Source organism: Lampris incognitus, chromosome 21 (genome assembly GCF_029633865.1).
Source record: "Lampris incognitus isolate fLamInc1 chromosome 21, fLamInc1.hap2, whole genome shotgun sequence".
NCBI lineage: Eukaryota > Metazoa > Chordata > Actinopteri > Lampriformes > Lampridae > Lampris > Lampris incognitus.
Genome location: NC_079231.1, coordinates 13,476,265 through 13,499,033, shown reverse-complemented (window position 1 = coordinate 13,499,033; position 22,769 = coordinate 13,476,265). Strand labels below are relative to the sequence as shown.

The 22,769-nt window shown below is 47.8% G+C and overlaps 2 protein-coding genes across 2 annotated transcripts; one reads left to right on the top strand and one right to left on the bottom strand.

Annotated features, from left to right (window-relative positions):
- Nucleotides 1-223: 223 nt before the first annotated feature.
- On the top strand, nucleotides 224-4,183 carry LOC130131575 (gap junction gamma-1 protein-like). Its single transcript, XM_056301325.1, has 4 exons — nucleotides 224-463; nucleotides 1,179-1,413; nucleotides 1,764-2,498; nucleotides 4,131-4,183. Exons 1-4 carry the CDS (start codon nucleotides 224-226, stop codon nucleotides 4,142-4,144), a joined length of 1,224 nt encoding a protein of 407 aa, XP_056157300.1. The 3' UTR covers nucleotides 4,145-4,183.
- A 3,753-nt stretch (nucleotides 4,184-7,936) lies between these two features.
- On the bottom strand, nucleotides 7,937-10,410 carry inha (inhibin subunit alpha). Its single transcript, XM_056301071.1, has 2 exons — nucleotides 10,110-10,410; nucleotides 7,937-8,682 (listed from the first exon to the last, which is right to left on the bottom strand). Exons 1-2 carry the CDS (start codon nucleotides 10,408-10,410, stop codon nucleotides 7,937-7,939), a joined length of 1,047 nt encoding a protein of 348 aa, XP_056157046.1.
- Between the last annotated feature and the right edge of the window lie 12,359 nt (nucleotides 10,411-22,769).

The window sequence follows — 22,769 nt, the reverse complement described above, 5'->3', positions numbered from 1 at the left end:
TGTGTCCTGGTCGCTGCACTAGCGCCTCCTCTGGTAGGTCGGGGTGCTTGTTCGGGGGGGAAACCCAAGCGGAGCAAACACGAGTCCATTTCGAGCATGTGACTTGGGCGGTGATGGTGCGTTGCCAGTCAAGTTTTCCTCTCTGTGATTCCGGTCTGAATTCCCGAAACGGTGTCTTTCTCCCCATCCAGAGCAGATCTAGCTGCCCGGCCGTTCGAGCACTATGAGCTGGAGCTTCCTGACCCAGCTGCTGGATGAGATCTCCAACCACTCCACCTTTGTGGGCAAGATCTGGCTGACGGTGCTCATCATATTTCGTATTGTGTTGACCGCTGTCGGGGGCGAGACCATCTACAACGATGAGCAAAGTAAATTTTCCTGCAACACGCAACAGCCCGGGTGCGAGAACGTGTGCTACGACGCCTTTGCGCCCCTCTCGCACATCCGTTTCTGGATCTTTCAGGTGAGCTGCATCCCTTTTTTTTAAACATAATGTAGAGAGAGAACAATTAGTAAATAAAATAAAGCCAAGTTTTCCGAGACGAACCCATAAGATGTAATGCAGCTACAGATTCATAAGTTAAGGCAGTATTTTAGTTTTGACATTCAACACTACCTAAACTTAGCTGAGGAGGGCATTCGGGTAAGGTAGCGGTCTATTCCGTTGCCTACCAACACGGGGATCGCCAGTTCGAATCCCCATTGTTACCTCCAGCTTCGTCAGGCGTCCCTACAGACACAATTGGCCGCGTCTGCGGGTGGGAAGCCGGATGTTGGTATATGTCCTGGTCACTGCACTAGCGCCTCCTCTGGGTCGGTCGGGGCGCCTGTTTGGGGGGGGGGCTAGGGGGAATAGCGTGATCCTCCCACGCGCTACATCCACCTGGTGAAACTTTTCACTGTCAGGTGAAAAGAAGCGGCTGGTGACTCCACATGTATCGGAGGAGGCAAGTGGTAGTCTGCAGCCCTCCCCGGCTCGGCACGGGGTGGAGCAGCGACCAGGATGGTTTGGGAAAAAAGGGTAATTAGTCAAAGGAGAAAAAGGGGGGGGGTCCTAAAAAAAACCTACCCAAGGAAAAAACGTTGTGGTTTGAAGTTGTACTAAAATGTACATGTACCTTTTTCAATAGCGTACCATTTTGCATGGCCCACACAAACTGAATGGATGTGTTTTCCAGGTGATCATGATCACGACTCCTACCATCATGTACCTCGGCTTCGCCATGCACCGGATCGCCCGCATGGATGACGTCGAGTACCAGCCCCTCAAACGTGGCCGGAAGAAGCGGATGCCCGTAGTGAGCCGCCATCCGGCTCGGGACTACGAGGCTGCCGAGGAAAACGGAGAAGACGACCCCATGATGACCGAGGAGATCGAACCAGAGAAGAAAGATCAGGCAACGCCCAGCATAGGTAGTTTTCACAGACCCGTTTTACATCATTAATCTGTTTTCAGCGAACCTTTAAAGCTGCGAGGGCCAATTAAAATAGACTTACTCGGCATGGCATTGACGAGTAAATCCTCCAGCAGATCAGTCAAGTGCACCTGCAGGTCCCAAAAGTGTGTATGATAACCAGAGGGGGCGCTCTCAGACTAAAAAAATGCTAAAAAAAAACTCATGGGTGTCTAAGAACAAATTTGTACTTAAGAACTATTGATGAATGAGGCCCAGTGTGCCTAATAAAGAAATAGATCGGGGTTTGTTTTTGTACTCTAGAAAGTAACGGTGATGGCTCGCTCTCTTTTATTTTTCATCACGTAGTGATAAGGCATGACGGTCGCCGACGAATCCTGCGCGACGGCTTGATGAAAGTCTATGCCTGCCAGCTGCTGTCGCGCATTGCCTTTGAGACCGCCTTCCTCTTCGGTCAGTACATCCTCTATGGCTTGGAGGTGGAGCCCTCCTACATCTGCACACGCTGGCCTTGCCCGCACATCGTGGACTGCTTTGTGTCACGCCCGACCGAGAAGACCATCTTCCTGCGGGTGATGTACGTGGTGTCTTTCCTCTGCCTGCTCCTCACTTTGATGGAGGTGCTCCACCTGGGTGTAGGTGGCATCCGCGACACTTTCAAGAGGCGGGCGGCCATGGCCTCACGTAGCCACCGGCCCTCCTTGGCACACCGCGAGGTCGCTTTGTCTGTGGGGTCCCCGCCCACAGCCCCTCCGGGTTACCATGCTGCCTTGAAGAAAGGTCACTGCGAGAAACACAAGAAGGAACTGAGGGACTCGCCGCTGGGGGACTCGGGGCGGGAGAGCCTCGGGGACGAGGGGTCATCCACCACAGAGGTGGAGCGGCTGCAGAGGCAGCTAGAGGTGGTCCAGAAGCAGCTGGCGCTACAGCAGCAGCAGCAGCAGCTGGGCCTGGCCTGGGCCGAGGAGGGGAACAGCGCCTTGAGGAGCAGCAGCCCCGAGGTCAGCACGGTGGTCCAGACAGCCGCTGAGCAGAACCGCCTCAACCTGGCCCACGAGAAACGGAGAGAGGGCAGCGAGAAAGGTACAGATCATCTCTCTAAATGGAGTTGGGAAGCTTGAATGTAATCTGTTACTGACTACCCGCTTGAAATCGTCATTAATCTTTGATGGCTGCATTTTAGTAACATCGCTTGGTCTCATAAAGCAACAATTTCAAAGATTTTCACTTGAATGAATGTCCGTTAAGTCTTTCGCCGAGTGAGGCGACTACGGTTCATCGCATCTGCCGCTGGTGAAAGCCCAGCATTTGCAGTAGCGCGCAGAAACACAAACGTAGCGCCGCGTGTTGCGTCGCCCAGCAGCGGTTGGGCCGGTGCTGTGGTTAGCAAACTACTTAGCAGTTCTGAAATCACTCCTGGGAGGTGTAGGCCAAGAAGAAATGACAGCCAAAATCCTCAAAGGTTTGTCTGCGGACTGCAAGAGAGGGGTGTAATGTACAAGACACACCCCCACAGGGCAAGACCCCCCCCCACCCCCCATTGAGTTTAAGGCTCGGGGTTGGGAGGTTAAGGATAGGGCAAGTGATGGTAGTGCTGTTATCCCCCGGTCTTGCAGTCCACAGGCACATCCTCCTCAAGGTCCTTGAGATTGCCCCTTTAAAGCTCCTATGATGAGTTTTGTATTTTTTTGCCGTTGGCTTTGCGCTCCCCTGTGGGCAAAATGTTTCACAGCAGAATGACTTCGGTGCCGCAGAGATCCCCATTCGGCCTCTGGTAGCGCCTCGCGTTGGTTTTGAGGGGGGAGAAGCGAGCTATGCGGCGGTGAGGAAATGTCTCTAAATGTGGCTTTGTACCCCCCCCGTCTGTGCACCGTAACTCGTTAAAACAGATTTTGTGGGGAATCGGACCCGGAGTCGAGCATTTGCAGCCATTATATGGCAATATCTGATCTTCTGGCTGATGTCATCGAAATTGGACTGAGACTTGAAGTAAGTGGGGGGGGGGGGATTCCTCTTAACAACTTTTAATGTTACTCTTTGTTTATTTAACAAATGTTTTAATTAATGCACATGCAAAAGCGGGTGTGAGTAGGGCGAGTGAGACGTCTCAGCTACTACCATGGCTAAATGGAGACGGTCAGCATGGCACCTTAGTTTAGCACTGAGTGACTGTGATGTGAGGCTTCGGTTTATCTCTACATGTTTCCTGAAACTGGACCCACATCGCTTGAGAGTTTTCACAGATGGCAGACGTGCACCGTGTCCCGTAAATGTTTTTCCACATTTCACTGGCGGAATATTATATGAATTTCCTGTTGAGCTTTGGGAATAATTCAGCATTATCGTCTTTCAGTGGTACTAGGATGCAACTGTGATGATGTCATATCCTGATACATAATTCTGCTGCCCAAATGCATGTTAACAAGATGTTTTTCACACAATGAGCTCTGAAATATTTTACGGGAGCATTGTTTTGTTTTGGTTTGATGTGATTCTTTTGCACACCAAAGCAGATATCGTGATGCGTAGCTATCCTGTAAAATTCCCCATGATGCATACAGCCGACGCCGAATCACATGTCTAATCTCTGAACGTCGAAAAATGTAATGTATGTCCCTGAAAGTCTGTCCAAGCAAAAGTCTGATGGCCGCCTGGTGTCGGTGTGCTGCTTTTTAAGCCTTTTTTCTTTTTCTTCTCCTCATCTCGTTCCTCTAGGAGTCCATCCCTGAGCAGGGGTCCCACCTCACATGTCTGCCCTCCCATTCCTACTGGCCCTAAACATATGGGGGGACGCACATATGGGAATGCAGTCAGACCACTGAGGGGAAACCAGTGTGCGTGTGTGTGTGTGTGTGACGTATGAGAGAAATATGCCTTTCAGTATTAACAGCAGGCTGTGTCGCATCGCAGGAATGATGAACTTCCACTACTCTCTAAGACTTGAGCCAAGCGGCTCACAAACAAAAAAGGGTGTTGGTTTTTCTACTCGGCAACCTCCACCCACACCCTGACAGCACCTTCAGCCTACGCCCAGCCTACGCCCTGTATGGCCCAAGGTTTTGACTGTTGCCGTGCAGTAATCCTTGTTCAACGTAGGCCGCGCGTAAGGGTTACCCTAAGATTTCAACACGGACCAAAGTGTACTCCATCTTGTTTTTCCTCTGACGAGAGCCTCTTCAGTTATAAGTGAGACTTTTATTTTTTTTTTCTTCATGAAATGTTGTCGAGCCTTCCCTGTCGGCCATGTCGAGGCTTGTCGTTGGGCCCTGGAAAGAATCGCAAAGAACGCTGCCTTGGGTTATTTCAATTGGATGTTGTCTTTGTGTCCTGTGCTGAGGTTGTTGTGGCCAAAGCTTTTTTTGGTAGACGAGACTTTTTTGTTTTGCTGTTTGGGATTTGTGTCGGCCAGGGGGGGGGGGGGGGGCTCTTCCATCAGAAATGTCCCGCCAAATTCCCAAGCGTGTTAATTTGCTCAAATTGGCTCAGATGTTTACCTGGAAATGCTTGAATTCTTTACCGACTGGAAATGTCCCTTCGTGCTGTTTTTTTAAGGTGTGTCCGAGAAATTGATTTTTCTTTCCCCCTCCCTGTTTTTGAGCCACCAGGATGTTTTCAAATACCCAACGTGTCTCTCTCATCAGTACCGTGGTACCCGTGACCTACTGCAGGCGCACAGATGGATGCATGACATGGAGGAGACCAACCACTTCTCATCACTAAGGAAATGTTGGCCCCTCTTTTTAAAATCCAGTCATATTATGGGATTGTGGGGCAAAAACTTGCACTTTGGTGTTTTTTTGGGGAGGGGGGGTATATATATATATATATATGTATATATAAAAAACAAAAAAAACAAATGTGCACTAATCCTAAAAACCCACATCCTCAATATGCCCGTGACATCTTGGATATTTGGTTTTATTATTTTCCAGCTGCAAGGGCAGATTTCTGCCCCGTGGGTCTTGATTCCTCTCGGCTGGTCCAGTCTGGCGTTTGTGTCTCAAATGTGACTTCTCATTGGGATCACGTGCTTTTTTTCCTTTCCTTTTCGCTGCCCCTGCTACCCCTTCTTTAAAATGCCTTGTGTAGAACGGGGGGGGGGGGTTGTCCTGTGTGCATACAGACGGGGTCGGGATGGAGTCTCCCAGTAATCCTGAAGCTGTCTGAAAATCACTTCCGACTTTTCCTTGTCTACATTTCCTGACTCATCTCTGCTCACTTTTCACACGGATCATATCAACTTTAGGGATGTTTTACTTGGTACGGGGGAGGGAGGGGGGTCCTACCAGATTTCATTTGAATCTTTTAACTATCAGTGTTTCCTCGAAGCCAGCCGGTCTTCAAGTAACAACTTTTGCATTATTTGGCAGACGAATGAAATTGTCTTCGGCTTATTTGATGCTGTAATTCAAAGATGTGCTTCACACCCCTCCTGTTGTGTATAATGCGAGGTCCACCTCTCCATTTTGGATACGGTACTGCTTAATGTTAGTTTTGTAGTGTTTTTGTCAAAAAAAATTTTGTAGTTTTTTTTTTTTTGTAACTTTACATATTTTTTGACTTCTGAGAAAATAAAATATATTTGAACAGTTTCTGTGTGGGGTTTTTTTTTCTAGCCCCTAAATGGCACCCCCCCCCCCGTGACGAACTGATCAGTTACTGTAGGTCTCACTGGGCTACCGAGACCCTCAAACAGACGAGGAGGGGGCGAGTTGGGTTCAGCAAGTAAGCACATGTAAAGGTTTGTTTGTTCTTAGCGAATGGACAAAAGCTTCCCATTTGCTTTGTTTGGGAGTTTCTCAGAATCCCCCTTTTCTCTTCCGGACCACCAGCGCGTGTCCGTGACGGTGACGCAGCCCAAATGCTGCACGCACGCGGTGTGATGAAATGTGCGTGATCCTCGGTCGTCCTCGAGACTTGGGCAGAACTCATTAAATGTTTTATCACAGCTCGTGCAAATATTACCCCACACGTGGCAGCCGGGGGGGGTAACTTCATAACTATTTGTGGGTGTTCACTTGAGTTGTGTATGGGGATGCTTTCTGACGTGGCGCACTTTGGTAATTTCCTTAATTTCATTTAACTGTAACCCCCCCCCCAAAAATGCTCAAATTAGCTCAGGAAACTGATTTCCCTGAATCTTTTGAGTTATAAAACTCAGGTCTCAGTAATTACAAATAAACAAGCTATGGCCCTTCCCGTTGAGAGCGTATCAACCCAAGCAGATGAGTTTAGCCCGAGCTAGTGTAACCCTTCATTAACCCAGCTCAAGAAGGGTACTGGGTTTTTCTTCTTTATTTCACAGCTGCAGCAAATTCCAATGGAGACTTGTGGCGGAGCCCCCCCCCCCCGCTTTCTGACCCAAGTACAGCAGTTTCAGCTAAACAATTGATTAGACAACTCACCAGCGGAATGAGCCGTGCTTTAAAAGAGCCCCGGTAACTCGACGGCATCGAGGGGACGCCGAAGACGTCACGTCAGCGTGTCTGAGGAGCCCCTCCCCAAACCCGGGCGGACGTCCCGGCTGTAATGACAGAAATGGGCCGCTGAGTTAATCTGAGTCTCCACTGATGGAAATCCATGTCAAATCTACATGGCGTCCACTTGACGAGTTCAGCAGAGCGAGCAGTTGGGTTACAGGGTTGTTTTTGTTTTAGGGAGTTGTTCCTTATCCGATGCGAGGGTCTGCGGACATGATGCTGTGTTGCTGTAAGGCCCCTTGAGGCAGCTTTGTGCAATTTGTGGTACTTGGCTACAAATTGACTTGACTTTTACAGCGTACCGTAAGTACGTCAGAGCTACGGTGAAAACATCACCCTGTGCCGCTATGAAAACTCGAGAGAGTTAAGTTTAATACTACACCGCCATCTATAGGTAAGAAACAGCAATGACAGTTTTCAAATGAATTGAATCGAGCACCGTGAGTCGCAATCTACGCACAGAAAGGACAAATTACACATGTTCAGTAGAGGACGCCTTATGCAAATTGACCTTTGACCTGTCATGGCAACAGAGACTACGGCTCGCGCACGCAAGTGGGTCGCAGCAAAGGGGGGCAAGCGGTTACGAGACGTCCACAATTAACATGAATTGTTTGGAGACAGAATTTAAATACAAAAGACTGAATTGATCTTTAATGTTGACATGCGCTGCCCGATCCATGTGATCATTTGCAGGCCACGAAGGCTGAAAATAGGAAATGATTCATTGATAGACAACATCGAGAGGCGTGTTAATTTCATTTCAAGTAATGGAAATGTATCTCTTATTTTACAGCATAGAATAAGGTCTGAGAAGCCCTGCTCACTAAAACTTGTCATTTAATGTAGGCTCAGAAACAAGATAAGGGAGGGATCGTGAGCTTATTTTGCTCCAAAGGTAACTGCTGCTTGGTTTCAATATAGCTTGACAAAGCAAAATGACAGAAATGCAGATGCTCTACAGAGTTTTGTATGGGCTCCAGCTGCTAAACAGCTGGTTACACAGTGTAAAGGCCAATGATGGTGTGGTCATAAGGACGCTCAGATGCAGGTACACTCCTCCGGGATGATGTTGGGCAGTGTCTCGTATTTAAAGGAGTACCCTCCGTCGGAGGTGGTGGTGACCCTCAGGGACTTCATGCTGCCGGGCACCGGGGCGCAGCACTGCCTGATGCCCAGCACGGCCGCCGTGCGGTCCGGGGCCGAGCAGTTCCCGTGGCAGTACCGGAAGGTCAGCACCTTGGGGTGGACGATCCAGTTCTCCCAGCCCAGCTCCTCGAAGCTGATGTCGATCTCCTCCCGCCGACAGTCGCCGTACTCCACTCTCTCCTGCGGGGGGCGCTGCAGCAGCTCCAAGACAGAGGGCGACCAGCGGAGGGCGGCGGCGTCGCGCGGCGACCGCTCCGAGTCCGCGCGTCGTCGCCGCCGCCGCGTCCGGATGTGGAAGAAAGGGGTCTGGTCCGCCTCGCCGCCGCACCGGCAGGCCGGGCAGCGGACCTGGAGCGTGAAAGATCCGTCGGGCAAACTCGCCCGGAGTTCCCGCGCCAGACGGTACGTCCCCCAGCCGTCCGAGCTCACACGCGCCGGAGCCTCCGCCGCCTGAACGAATCCCTGCGCCAATGTGAGGAGGAACACCGGGGCGGTGGAGTTCACCGAGACGGCCTCCCCCACGAAGAACCAGAAGTCGGCCGAGGTGACCGAGGCCTCCCGCCGGTCCAGAGACGGCTGGAAGTAGTAGGTGAAGTGTCTGCTGGTGGCTGGACCGGACCCGCTGCAGGACGAGTCACCTGAGATAAACGAGACAGCAAAGGGCACAGTGGAGGTTAGCTAGGGCCTCCACTAGTAAGGATGCATCTCAACACGACACCCTGTCTATGGGTGTAGCCAAGGGGGTCATTCCATGCACCTGAACACCTCCCACACTCCCTTTGTTCACCCCAAAATGTCCTAAAAGTGTGGTACTCAGTTACCTTGGGAATGAAATAAGCCCGTATTCACGACCATATGATGTATTTCAGTCAGAAATACCTCGTATTTGGCGCTCCTTCAACGAACATACACATTTTAGTGTACAATATGATACTTTATTTTATACTTTATTGTACACTCAAATTTGTACAAATTTGTACTTTGATCGACTACAGCTATAGCTACAGTAGTAGGTCAACCTACTACAGCTATAGTAGGTCAAAGGTCAGGTTGCATAAGCCCCCTCACATGCCACTATCGTCGACTGACTAGGGTCCTGAAGCGGGTGATCTTGCACATTAGACGGTCCTCTTTGGCTTAACGTGCTCTCCCCAGTGGGGCCGGCCGGTGTGGTGACTGGTTAGAAGGAGGACCCGTGTGCTCTTGATGCTTTACTGTACCTCCTCGTCTGTCCGGTCTGGTGTAGGTTAACTTGACTGGTCCTCACTTTGAGATATTCGTCTATCGGGGTGAAGAGTGAGGCATCTTTACCATTTAGATCCAAGAGATGCCTTAACAGCTTCGTGCTGACACGTGTGAGGGTGCAGAATGAAGACAGCGAACAACTTAAGCTGTTATGTAGTATGAGTACATTTAAATTAATATGAAAAAGTATTAAAGAAATTATATATTTATATATTTATATATATATGTGTGTATATATATGAAGTAGAATAGTATGAGTAAACAATTTACATAATTTAACAGTATATTAAATTATGCAAATTATGTAAATATAGGCCTATATTAGCGTATTATTAGCGTATTAGTATATAGAATGACTAGTATTATAACTTGCATGTAAGTACAATCTATTTGTATTTATTAGTATAATGTAATTGTATGATTCGTTAGCATATCCAGTCTGCCTCAAACTGGCTGCCGCATTACTTAGTAAGTCTCCTTGGAAAAAGATTGTTTCTATTCTGGACTGCCATTGCCCGTAGGCTCGACAGCTGCACATGTTTGCACGCAGACCTTGTTCCCATTTCGGTTAGTTGTGGAATTTATGTGGTTTTTCAAGACTATTTTGATTCAGATTGAAAGTATATAATTTAAGATTTATTGAAAAATCCAGCGTGCTAAGCAGCACAGACACACAATGTTAAGGAGGATGAGGAGGGGGGGTGGGGGGGATAAACTTTTGTTTCGAAGCTGCCAGGATGATCTGAAAATGAAATGTACACAAGGTTGCTGATAGAATACAGATTGGTAAAGGGGCGAGGCAAACGCCAGAGCTTCTCACCAAAACTGGGGAAGAGGATAATCTGTGAGTCGCCCAGCTGCTGGTCTTGGTGGTTCTCCGCCTGTGTTGCTCTGCTGGTCCTAGTCGACCTCCTGTGTCCTTGCCTGGCGTCGAGGGGAGCCCTGTCCTCATCAGGACCCTGCACGCCGGGCAGGGGGGGCTTCTCCAGGCCTAAACTCTCCATCACCTGCTCCACAAACAAAGCCAGGACAACCTGGCGAGGTACCTCGTCATCCTGACAGGCCTGTGTGAGGCCGAGGCTCCACAAAGGGACCAGGAGGAGCAGGATACAGGACCGCATGGACGGGTGACAGAAAATCGGCATTTCAATGTGCAAAATAGCCCCCCGATTGATCCAGACGTCAGGTACCGAGTCCTTTTAAATTGGGAAAATCTAGTTTCTTTGTCAGAGAGTCCTCGGTCGGCTGTCGCAGGTTTCAAAAAGGATGAAGGGGATGGGGTTGTACCTTCTCTTCTCTTCGTTTCAGTAATTCAACTCAAACGACCCGACTCTCCTCTTCTTCTGGGTTTTCTCACTGCGCTCACGTCTGTACCAAAAGCTGTGTTCCACCTCGTCTTGGGCGTATCTCAATACGCTGTCAGCCCTCAACGCATTTTATGCTGACTCGAGTTCTGTCAGGCTCTCCCCCACTCTCGTGGCGCTCTCGTTCGGGAGGAAAAGCTTGCACAGCTATCGGAGTGTTTGGCAAAAAAAACCGGCGAACAATGGTGTTATTGCGCTGCTGCTATCTGAGAGGAAGATAGCGGGGCTGTGGCCTTGACTTGCCGTGGTGTTGCACCGCTTGGCTGTGTTTGCGCCTTTTCCCACAGTTTCCTCAAGGGAACGTGCCTCGTGTGATTCCCTGCCCTGTTCTGTACCTCAGAGCAAAGTAGCTGGCGGATTATCCAGCAGAGCGACGGGTGGGAGACGTGGTAATAACATTCCCATATCCATAAAGACAAAGCTTACAAGTGGTCATTGTTTGAAACCCATAAATGTAACGGATAACTACCGTTTGCGAAATTAAACACTTTAACTTTACTCGCACACACACACACACACACACACACACAATTCTTCTGTCACCATTCGGGCTCAAGTGTTCCCCCCAAAAAAACATTTTCCAAAACACCTGACTGGCCCAGGCCCACCCATAGAAATGGCTGGGCCCCTGAAAAGATCTAGTCAATGCCCCCCCCAAAAAACCCCTCTTTTACTCATATCAATGTATGCCCATGTGCTCTCTCTCTCTCTCTCTCTCTCTCTCTCTCTCTCTCTCTCTCTCTCTCTCTCTCTCTCTCTCTCTCTCTCTCTCTCTCTCTCTCTCCTATTAAACACATACATGTAAACTGAGAGAGACTTACTTAGTAATGGGGGCTACACACACACACACACACACTGATAGAACTCTTTGGCCTTGTTCAGACTGCCAACCCAAATCCTTTTTTTTTCTTTTGCATATCCAGATGGTATCCAAATTGATTTTCGAAAGTCTGGCCTGCAAAAAAACCACAAGAAATGCGGGGTTTTTTTGTGCAAATCGGCTCTAATCCACATTTTGACGTGATTTGAAATGCAACTCTAATCGTATTTCTACAGATAAGTAGTCTGGACAGTCTGGCCAAATCGGATTTCAAACCGTCTTTTGCGTCACTTGCGACGCAACGCACAGCGATGACGTCAAATTCAGAGTGACGGAAGTGGAGCCCGCCATGACTGCAGCGCAGAACATGGTAATGTATGGCACCAGCCTCCTCCATCGCTGAGTTTGTCTGGTGCGACGGAGGAGTTCTGCGCCGTGACTTGACGGCACGATTATTTGGAGGGCAAGATGACGGATCTCCATTTCTCATGTTTCCGTGTTGGTAAACTGCATCACCAGCGCACGTAGTTACTCACGCCTACGTTGTTACCACAGCAACCCATGCAGATAGGCTGGTGATGTCCGGACACACAAATCCGATCTGATCACTTGCAAATAACAGTGCCGACAGTCTGTCTTCAAGATCTGATCTGAGAAACAGCCGATTTGCCTGCAGTCTGAACAAGGCCTTTAACGCATAAATACACCACGGTCAGCAAAGATCTGCTACGCTTACACCACACATTTCAAGTCCATCTTTTTAGCCAGATCACACTCAATGGCAAGTACTGCCATTATTATTGCTTATATTTAGGATCTTCTTCTTTTGGCCTATTCTCTGTTTCTCAGGGGTCACCACAGCGGATTTTGCAGTTTCCATTGGTACCTGTGAGGGCACAGCACCAGTGGTGGCCGTTGTTAACCCGGGCCTTGACCAATCCGGTATGGAACCTCGACCGATCTGGTATGGTCTTCTCAATCTGCATACTGATCTGGCAAAATGTTACATCGGATGCCCTTCCTGACACAACCACTAACCATCCCAGTATTCTTGGACTTGCACCCATGCTTGTCGCCACTTGATTTTGTTGCTTATATTTAGGATGAACATGATTATTGCTGGCCTCCATGCCCCCCCCCAGCAGCTCTGCTCCAGAAAGCCCCCTCTCCCCTTATGGCTGGCCCTGGACCGGCCTTGAAGCTTTGTCTTTTCAGGGAAAACTTCTTCATGCACTGAATGTATAACATGTTTTCCCAATGTTTTACATTGGCAGACCCAATTTATCAGACCAAAGGAAATAAAAACCTGGTTCTAAACCAGCCAATCAGCTGAAGGCCCCACCTGACTGAAAATCCTGTGCTTTTTATATAACAAACCCTCACTTTGAAAAGTGACAATCTGTTACTATTGCTGTCCATTTGAAAATTTAAATTATCCAAGCCACTTATCTGAATTCGGGTCGTGGGAATGCTGGAGCCTATCCCAACAGTCATTGGGTGGCAATTTTTCAATATAGTGAATTTGAAATTTGAAAAAAAAAATCTTCGGCAAAATGTTCTTTAATCACCAATGTGCCGATGCTGAAAATCCCACAATGACATATCATCTCTATGCTTTTTTGAGTAGTGACTGAGAAACAAATTGAAACAGAAACCTATACACAATGCTTTGTGGCTTAAAACACGTAACTCCTTGATAACGTTGCATTTGACTCAAGTACAGACTGGTGTTTGAAGATGGTGACCTGTGACCCTACCAATCTCATCTATCCCACTCTCACTACCCACGTTGAGCAAGTGGTGACAGGAGGGCTCTGGAATTGCCAGTCTGCGGTACCGAAAGCTGAGTTTATCTCAGGCTACGCATCTTTGCTCTCCCTCAACTTTCTTGTTCTAACTGAGACCTGGATCATGCCAGAAAACATTACAACACCCGCAGCTCTGTCAGATGTGTACTCTTTTTCTCACACTCCCAGAGCTGGGAGGCGGGGTGGTGGTACTGGCCTGCTAATCTCCCTAAAATGGAAATACTCTCTTGTTTACATTCCACAATTTTCTCTGCCCTCTTTTGAATTTCATGCTGTTACTGTCTCTTATCCAGTCAAACTCACCATTGTGGTTGTGTACCGCCCACCAGGCCCCCTTGGTGAGTTTCTGGAGGAGCTTGACACACTTGTCTTGCACTTCCCTGTTGATGTCTCTGCACTTATCCTTCTTGGTGACTTCACCATCCACATTAACAAGCTAGATCCTCTTCTCTCTTTCCTCTCCTCCTTTGATTTTCACCTCTCCCCCTCTCCTCCTACCCACAAGGCTGGCAACCAGCTGGACCTTATCTTTACTAGACACTGTCCTATTTCCAATCTCTCTGTTACTCCCCCCCCAGCTCTCTGACCACTATTTCATGTCCTACTCTCTCTCCCTCTCTTCACTCCCCTCAGCCCCTCCCCCTATCCACATGGTTTCCACCCGTAGACACCTCCGCTCTCTCTCCGCCACTGATCTTTCTTCCTGTTACCTCTATCCTCCCTACACCTGAATCTTTCTCTCTCCTACCCCCTGACACTGCGACTGATCTTCTTCTCTCTACCCTCTCCTCTTCTCTGGACAGTCTCTGTCCCCTCACCTCCAGGCCTGCACGGCCAACTCCACCTGCCCCTTGGCTGGCCGACTCAGTATGTACTGAGAGTGGCAGAGCACAAATGGAGAAAAGGCAAACTCCCAGAGGACCTTCTCAACTTCCAATCTCTTCTTTCTACTTTCTCCTCCTCCCTTTCTGCTGCTAAGGCTGCCTTCTATCACTCTAAAATCCTATCCTCTGCCTCTAATCCTAAGAAACTCTTTGAAACCTTCTCTACACTTCTTCGACCCCCACCTCCTCCTCCTACTTCCTCCCTTCTCCCTGATGACTTCGCTAACTTCTTTGACAAGAAGGTAAATGACATCAGATCCTCCTTTTCTCACCACCCGGTTAGCGCTCCTTGCACTAGCCCACCCTCTGCACCCTCCCTCACCTCTCCATGTCCCACCCTATCCCACCTCGCTCCCCTCTCCCCCAACGAGGTCCTCAACCTCATCACATCCAGTCGCCCCACCACATGCTCCCTTGACCCAGTCCCCTCCCCTCTTCTTCAGTCTATAGCACCTGAACTCCTTCCCTTTCTAACCCACCTCATCAACACCTCCCTCTAGGCAGGATGCTTTCCATCTGCCTTCAAGACTGCTAGTCACCCCCCTTCTCAAGAAACCATTACTTAACCCCTCTGACATGAAAAATTACAGACCGGTTTCCCTTCTACCCTTTCTATCCAAAACTTTCGAACATGCTGTCTTTAACCAACTTTCTTTGTACCTCCACCAGAACAACCTCCTGGACCCCAAAGTCTGGGTTCAAGGTGGGTCAGTCGACAGAGACGGGCCTCCTTGCAGTGACATAATCACTGCACTCTGCGAGAGCAAACTCTCTCTCCTCTGTCCTGATACTCCTGGACCTGTCACCTGCGTTCGACACAGTGAACCACCAGATCCTCCTCTCTACCCTTGAGGGGCTGGGTATCACAGGCTCTGCACTCTCAATGTTTGCATCCTACCTGACTGGTTGCTCCTATCAGGTTACATGGAGGGGATCTGTGTCAGAGCCTCGCAGACTGACTACAGGCATTCCACAAGGTTCGGTTCTGGGTCCTCTCCTTTTCTCCCTGTACACGACATCCCTGGGTTCTGTTATTCGCTTGAATAACTTCTCTTACCATTGTTATGCTGATGACACCCAGCTGATCTTGTTCTTTCCTCCCTCTGACACACAAGTAGAGACACGCATTGCTATGTGTTTGACTGACATCTCGGAGTGGATGGTTGACACACCACCTGAAGCTCAATCTAGACAAGAAAGAGCAGATGTTCCTCCCGGGGAAAGGTTGCCCGCGCTGAGACCTGGCCATCACCATTGACTACACCGTGGTGATGCCAACTCTGACTGTGAGGAATCTGGGTGTGATCCTGGACGACCAACTGTCGTTTGCTGCAAACATTGCATCGGTTGCTTGCTCCTGCAGATTTCTCCTCTATAACATCAGGAGGATTCGCCCATTCCTCACCGACGAGATGGCACAGGTGCTCATCCAGGCTCTGGTCATCTCCTGGCTGGACTACAGCAACTCCCTCCTTGCTGGCGCCCCGGCGTCGGCCATCAGACCTCTGGAGCTTGTTCAGAAAGGTGCAGCTCGTCTGGTGTTCAACCGCCCTAAGTTCTCCCATACAACTCCCCTTCTCATGTCCCTACACTGGCTCCCAGTAGCTGCTCGCATCCAGTTTAAGACTCTGGTGCTAGCCTACAGGGCATTGAAGGAACAGCTCCTTCCTATCTCCAGGCCATGGTCAAGCCCTACACCCCCGCCTGACCACTTTGCTCTGCTGCCTTGGGACACCTGGTTGCCCCGTTGCTCAGAGGCCCCTGCTGCCAATCGACCCGGTCACGGCTCTTTTCTGTCCTGGCCCCACAGTGGTGGAATGAACTCCCCATTGATGTCAGGACAGCGGAGTTGCTGCCCATCTTTCGGCACAGGTTGAAAACTCACTTCTTCAAGAACTACTACCCTGTTACTTGTTCTTAGCACTTATTGTATTTACTCATTTAAAAAAAAACTCTTTCTTGCGCTTTTGCTTAAGCACTGGTTTTGCTCTTAGATGCTTGTTTAGAGAGAAGATGCACTTATGACCCCTGATGACTAGTAGCTCTCCTGATTTCCTACGTTAAATGCACTTATTGTAAGTCACTTTGGATAAAAGCATCGGCTAAATGACTGTAATGTAATGTAATGAATATAGAAACTGCCCCAAAGACGAGACATTACTTTGATTTGAATGCTCATAAAGATTTATTGTAGTTACACCCTGACCACCAAACCCCAAAATTCATATTCACATGTGCTTGTATTGCTGTACCTCTGGGTATTTTTATATCATTTGGTAAACGTGAGCCACAAGTACCTGTTAATCACAACACAAATAACATTATACACTAGATGTCTACTTGCCTCCATCATTTTAACTGTAAACCACAAAGTGTTGATACTTGTTTGTGGTTTTAAACATGGATTCTTGCACTGATGTCTTTCAGAAGTTTGGAAAAGATGAGCTGCAGCTCTGTTTTCTTCTGGTAAAACTTCTAACACAAGCTTGCCAATGGACAGTGGATAGGGTGGATAAGATGATAGAAAAGCAAAGGAAAGGAGGAGACTGTTCATGAAGATGCTGTTCTCTGGACAGCTCATGTCAGATGCAAATCTCCTGCAAAACATGACAGAACATATTCAGGCATCACATGACTCTACTTGAGGGTGAGTCCATGTCTGAGGGTGCAGTTTTATACTCACAGGAAGTACTGACAGAGATGTCTTGGGGCTCAGGACTGACATGTGTAGTGCATGATCAGATACTTTGGAGAATCATCGCATTGCAGCAGTGAGCCAAGAGAGTCCTCGCTGACGGGGATTTCACACTCCTCCTTGCCGTCACAACTGTTTTTGTGTGCGTAAGAAGAAACTGAGTTTCATTTGATTACAGTATCAATAAACTGCAACTATACACCACTTTTACAAATGAAAGTACAAACAGCATTACAAGCAAAGCGCTAAAGACAAATCATCCAATAACTATTACATGAGTAACTGCAGCCTCCTCAGTCAAATCTACAAATGATAATGGACACAAATAACTGCAAAGATATAATAATGCAACAAAGTCTGGGTGGTTTAGCGGCCTATTCCGTTGCCTACCAACACGGGGATTGCCAGTTCGATTCCCCATGTTACCCCCGGCTTGGACGGGCATCCCTACAGACACAATTGGCCGTGTCTGCTGCGGGTGGGGAGCCAGATGTGGGTATGTGTCCTGCTCACTGCACTAGCGCCTCCTCTGGTCGGCCGGGGCGCCTGTTCCGGGGGAAGGGGGAACTGGGGGGAATAGCGTGATCCTCCCACGCGCTACGTCCCCCTGGTGAAACTCCTCACTGTCAGGTGAAAAGAAGCGGCTGGCGACTCCACATGTATCGGAGAAGACGTGGTAGTCTGCAGCCCTCCCCGGATCAGCAGAGGGCGTGGAGCAGTGACCGGGACGGCTCAGAGAGTGGGGTAATTGGCCAAGTGCAATTGGGGAGAAAGGGGGGGGGGTTAATCCCCAAAAAAATGCAACAAAGTAAGAAGGGCATTTCAGAGATCACTGTGGCTTTTTATGACAAGAAGTCATTCCTAAGACCACCAGAAACAGAACCAGAATCATATTTATTTGGAATTTGACTCCGGTTAAGTGGCGCTCAATATACTTACATAGAATAAAAATACAACAGTCTCCAGAAATATATATTGTAACGACTCTTTAGTCGAGCGGTTAGAGATGTCTCCTGCGGTGCGGGCGATACGGGTTCGCTTCCCGGCCGCGGCAGTTCCTGTGGTTGCGTTGTCCCCCGAATTCGCTACATCGGTGTCAGAAGTGGGATGGAGCGACCGTAAGGCCATCGGAAGCGTATGCGCCCTGAGGCGTGAAGGAGCTGATATGCTTAAGCGCGGGGACGCGCTTCCCGAAGGAGGGGGTTAGTGTAACGTGGATGGATAAGAAGACACGCTGGAACACGGGTCTGACTCTTTAGTCGAGCGGTTAGCGATGTCTCCTGCGGTGCGGGCGATACGGGTTCGCTTCCCGGCCGCGGCAGTTCCTGTGGTTGCGTTGTCCCCCGAATTCGCTACAATATACAAGGAATGACTATATACAGGTGAAACAGGAAGGCAATGGTACAGAGTGCAGAGATGCTGGAATAAATATGTTAGCAGGTTACTTATACAGAAACAAAAGTAACCAATGCTAATAAACTGAACACAATTATTGAAATATTGAAAAGTAAAAGGGGAAACGTCACGACTCCTGCCTGTCACTCCTGAACTGTTCTCCCTTTTCTGTCTCCCTGTATGTTTTTTGTCCTGACCCCGCCTCCTGGTTTTTCAGCCATTACTCATTGACAGTTAGCATCAACTAGCCTATCAGTTTTCAGCTCCACACCTCTCTCCCATCATCGTTACTGTTACCTGTCTTGAACCCCAGTCGGTACCACACGTGTTTGTCAGGTCATCTCTGGGTGTTAGCTCGAACCTGTTCTGCCTGTGCCTGGTCAGTATGTCTGGTAACGTTCTCAGCCTGTTTTTCGACTTCGCCTTTCCCGCCGTTTTTGGACTTGTCGGCTTTTCTGACTGACCCTTTGTTATCGACCCTACCTGTAACTTGGACAACATTTTTTCTGCCTGCAGTTCTGGGATGTTTTCATGTCATAAAACTTTAACATTTTTGATTCATCATCTGATTCCAGTCTGCAATTGAGTTCCCACACCAGTAGGCATGACAAAATAGGACACTTCTGCAGAGCTATTTAACACTTCTAGTGAAAACTTGTATTCTGGAGTGCCAGTTAAACATTACATCACGTTGGCCATAGTGCATGCTAACATTTAGGGGGTGTGCACTTGATGGAGTGTATGGGGTCAGCATTACTTCAAAACACTAGACTTGGGTGCCAAAAAAAATTGCTCATAGTTAAAGCAATTTAAATGTGAGCATTTTTTAAACATATATATACACATACATATACATACATATATACATATATACATATATACACATACATACATACATACATACATACATACATACATACATACATACATACATACATACATACATACATACATACATACATACATACATACATACATACCTCAGTACCACTGCTTTTGGAGCTTCAAGGGACTTGCACCAGGTTCCATCTGCAGGCGTTGTGGTGCAAGTATTCTTGTCAAGACGTCCATAGTTGACTTTTTTGACCGAAATTACCCCAGTATCTGAGAGGGAGGGAGAAAACAGGTGAAGAATAACAGAGAGAGAGAGAGAGAGAGAGAGAGAGAGAGAGAGAGAGAGAGAGAGAGAGAGAGAGAGAGAGAGAGAGAGAGAGAGAAAAGATCTACACAGTGAACATAACATCCAGTAATTTTAGTATTGCTGCAGTTCAGATGTGGGATCCCCCAAGAGCTCCTGGAGCATTTAGCCTACTGTCCTGACAGCCCATAAAATGAGGAAAACACAATGAGGAAAGTGTATAAACTTGCAGGAAATGTGTATTCACGCCTTTTTTTTTCCAAGTGTTTTGTTGTTCTGGCTATTTTTCAAAATGTAGCTCAGTTCTTCATGACAAGCGAGACGTGATTAGAGAGATGTACCAGCGCCTCCAAGTTTCAACAAACACTGTGAAGCCAAGGGGAAGTAATTGTTTGGGCCTTTGGAAAGATGGACAGGCTTCACAGAACCTGAGAGGAAAACCATTCAGAGGTAGACGGGACTCCAAAACCGCTGCTGACAGGCAGGAAAAGGTTTTTGCATCGTGCCAGATTAAACTGAAAATTGAGTCGATTAAATTGGAGGCGACAGAGGTGACTTCTTGAGCATGACCGTGCGGTATGTTTGTGCCAGAGAAGACATCAAGTTGTGTTGTTGCAGATCAACTGAGGCTGGCTGCAGCATTCACTTACCCTCTTATTCCCAGTCTAACCGCGTGGCATGTATTGAGGGCATGTCATTGGGGTAATTGAGTCTGCATCTTCATTCACGCCGAGTTTCTGTTTCAGTGAGTTTGTTTCAGCTCAAAGTCGCGCATGTTTTGGCAAATAAGGTGGAAGACAACGTTGGATTTGTGCAGATTGTGGATTATATAAACAAAGTATAAACTCTTGAGCCGTTGTTTCGATATCACATTCGCTGGACATCATGTTATTAGCGATAAAATTAACAAATGACCTTATTCTATGAATTTTATAGTAAGGCACTGTCTGTTAAACTACATATTGACTCATTAACTGTGTGGCGCATGTCAATGAAACACTACATTGTGCTAAACAGACATAACGCCCCTGGAAAAACATCTATTTTAAGTTTCCTGAAGCATTCAACGCAAACAAGCTGCAAATCATTGAAAGGCACTCACTGAAAGTTGCATTGCAGGATAATTGCAGGAACACATTTGTTGCAGTAATACAGGAAGTGATGACATTTGCAGATCCATTATCAGTACTTTCAGAGTTTTCATTGTAGGTCGTGAAATGGATCTTGAAGTTTTGGGTCTCCCGTATAATCGGAGATAGAGTTGTTTCGAGTAGAGAACGATCGGTTGTAGTTTGACTGTTCACATTAGCGTACCAGCTCACAGACTCGACACAACTTCTAGAAAACATTTCTAAATACTCAGTTTAGATAGGAACCTAATACTTTCTTACCACACTTGACTCTGGCAGTCTCTCTGTCACATGCCACAAGGGTTTGCAGATCTGCCAAAACAACGGAGGAAGAAACTTACAACTTTGAAACGCTATATTTTACCATAACCTGTAATATTTGATCTCTAATACTTGATTTATCCAGACACTGGCCCCTTGCGGTACCCCAACCACCAACATACACACATTTACTGTTACTGTTAGCTGAAATCTATTCAGGGTCAACCCCAACCTGCTCCTCTGACCCTTACCTGGGATCAAAAACTGTCCATCAGGAAGCTCATTCACATGCATGCACCTAGGCCTTAACTCTAACTAGAATTTATCTATGTATATTTATCTATTTTCTGCATATTCTTTATTTTTTCTCATGTGCAATGCATTGCATTTTCCCCCTGTATAGAATTTGTCATATTGACTGATTAATCTGGAAAACTCTCATTTCTGTTTGTAAGACACTGATAGTAAGGAAGAGCCTGTACATGTGGAGCGAGTGCAACGAGGAAAATACTGACCAGGGACTCTCTTCAGACATTTATAGGTGACCTGAATGAAGGCATTTCCCTTATCCTCCTCACAAATGGACATATAAGGGGAAACTTTGGGCAGTCTGCAGGTTTGCCAGCCGTCACATCTAGAGGAAAATAAACGTGTCATGTTAATTAGACATGTCTGCTATGACATCACTGGGTCAACACTTTGACACGCTGGGTGGGTCCAGTACCAGACCAGTGACGTTTAAGCCCTTTGAATATCCATAGTAAAATTATTCCATGTGTTTTCACGCTCACTGTTATGTCCTGAACCTCCGCTTGCATCTCATTTGGAAAGAATTAATCAAAACACTTTGTCATCAGGGTTATTCTGTACCTCTTTCAGTCAAAATCACTTCCTTCGACAAACCTCATTCATTTAAACAGATGTTCACTAACAAGTTGATATTACCTTAATTAAAACAAACAAACTCATTGAAACCTGGAATTCACTGACAGAACAATAAATAATTTCGTGTGTTGGCTCTATAATCTCTATTATCTCTAAATCAAGCAACACCTTTTCTGCAGATAAGCAGCTTTTTGGGGGGAGGGGTAAGAAAATGATAGTAATTTAAAGTGTCTATCAGTAATTTTAGTTTAAAATAATTTGTTTACAAGATTTGGCCAAACAATTTCGACATCCCAACAGCTATCAAGTAAGTCAATGATTCGTTTTCCCTCTTTGGGATTTTTTTTACCCCTTTTTCTCTCAAATAGTATGTGGCCAATTACCCCCACCCTTCCGAACCGTCCCGATCTCTGCTCCACCCCCTCAACCGGTCCGGGGGGGGGCTGCAGACTACTACCACATGCCTCCTCCGATACATGTGGAGTCGCCAGTAGCTTCTTTTCACCTGACAGTGAGGAGTTTCACCAGGAGGACTTAGCGCGTGGGAGGCTCACGCTATTCCCCCCAGTTCCCCCTCCCCCCGAACAGGCGCCCCGATGGACCAGAGGAGGCGCTAGTGCAGCGACCAGGACACATTACCAACCCCGGCCTCCCACTCGCAGACACGGCTAATTGTGTCTGTAGGGACGCCCGACCAAGCCGGAGGTAACACGGGGATTCGAACCCCTGTTGGTAGGCAACGGAACAGACCGCCACGCCACGCCACCCGGACGCCGTAAGTAAATGAATTTTTTTTGGGGGGGGGGGTCCGGTCTCTGGCCGCCCTGGCTAAACAGAAACGGAAAACTTTCCCTGTACCCGCTCCTCATCAGCCAATCAGGAGAGTGTTTTACAAGCCGGCGTCTTCGTTGGTTTCTACTCGCTGTCAATCAGTTTACGCGTTCACGCGGCTCCTGGGCAGAAGTGAGGGGGCGGGTTCTTCAGACTACAGCTCGCGCTTGCCAACCTCCACCCAGGGTTGTCTAACTAAACGCGGTAGAAGTACCTAGTGTTTCGATCAAGTAGAAAACAACAGTGGTGCTTTACTTCTTCACCCGCTG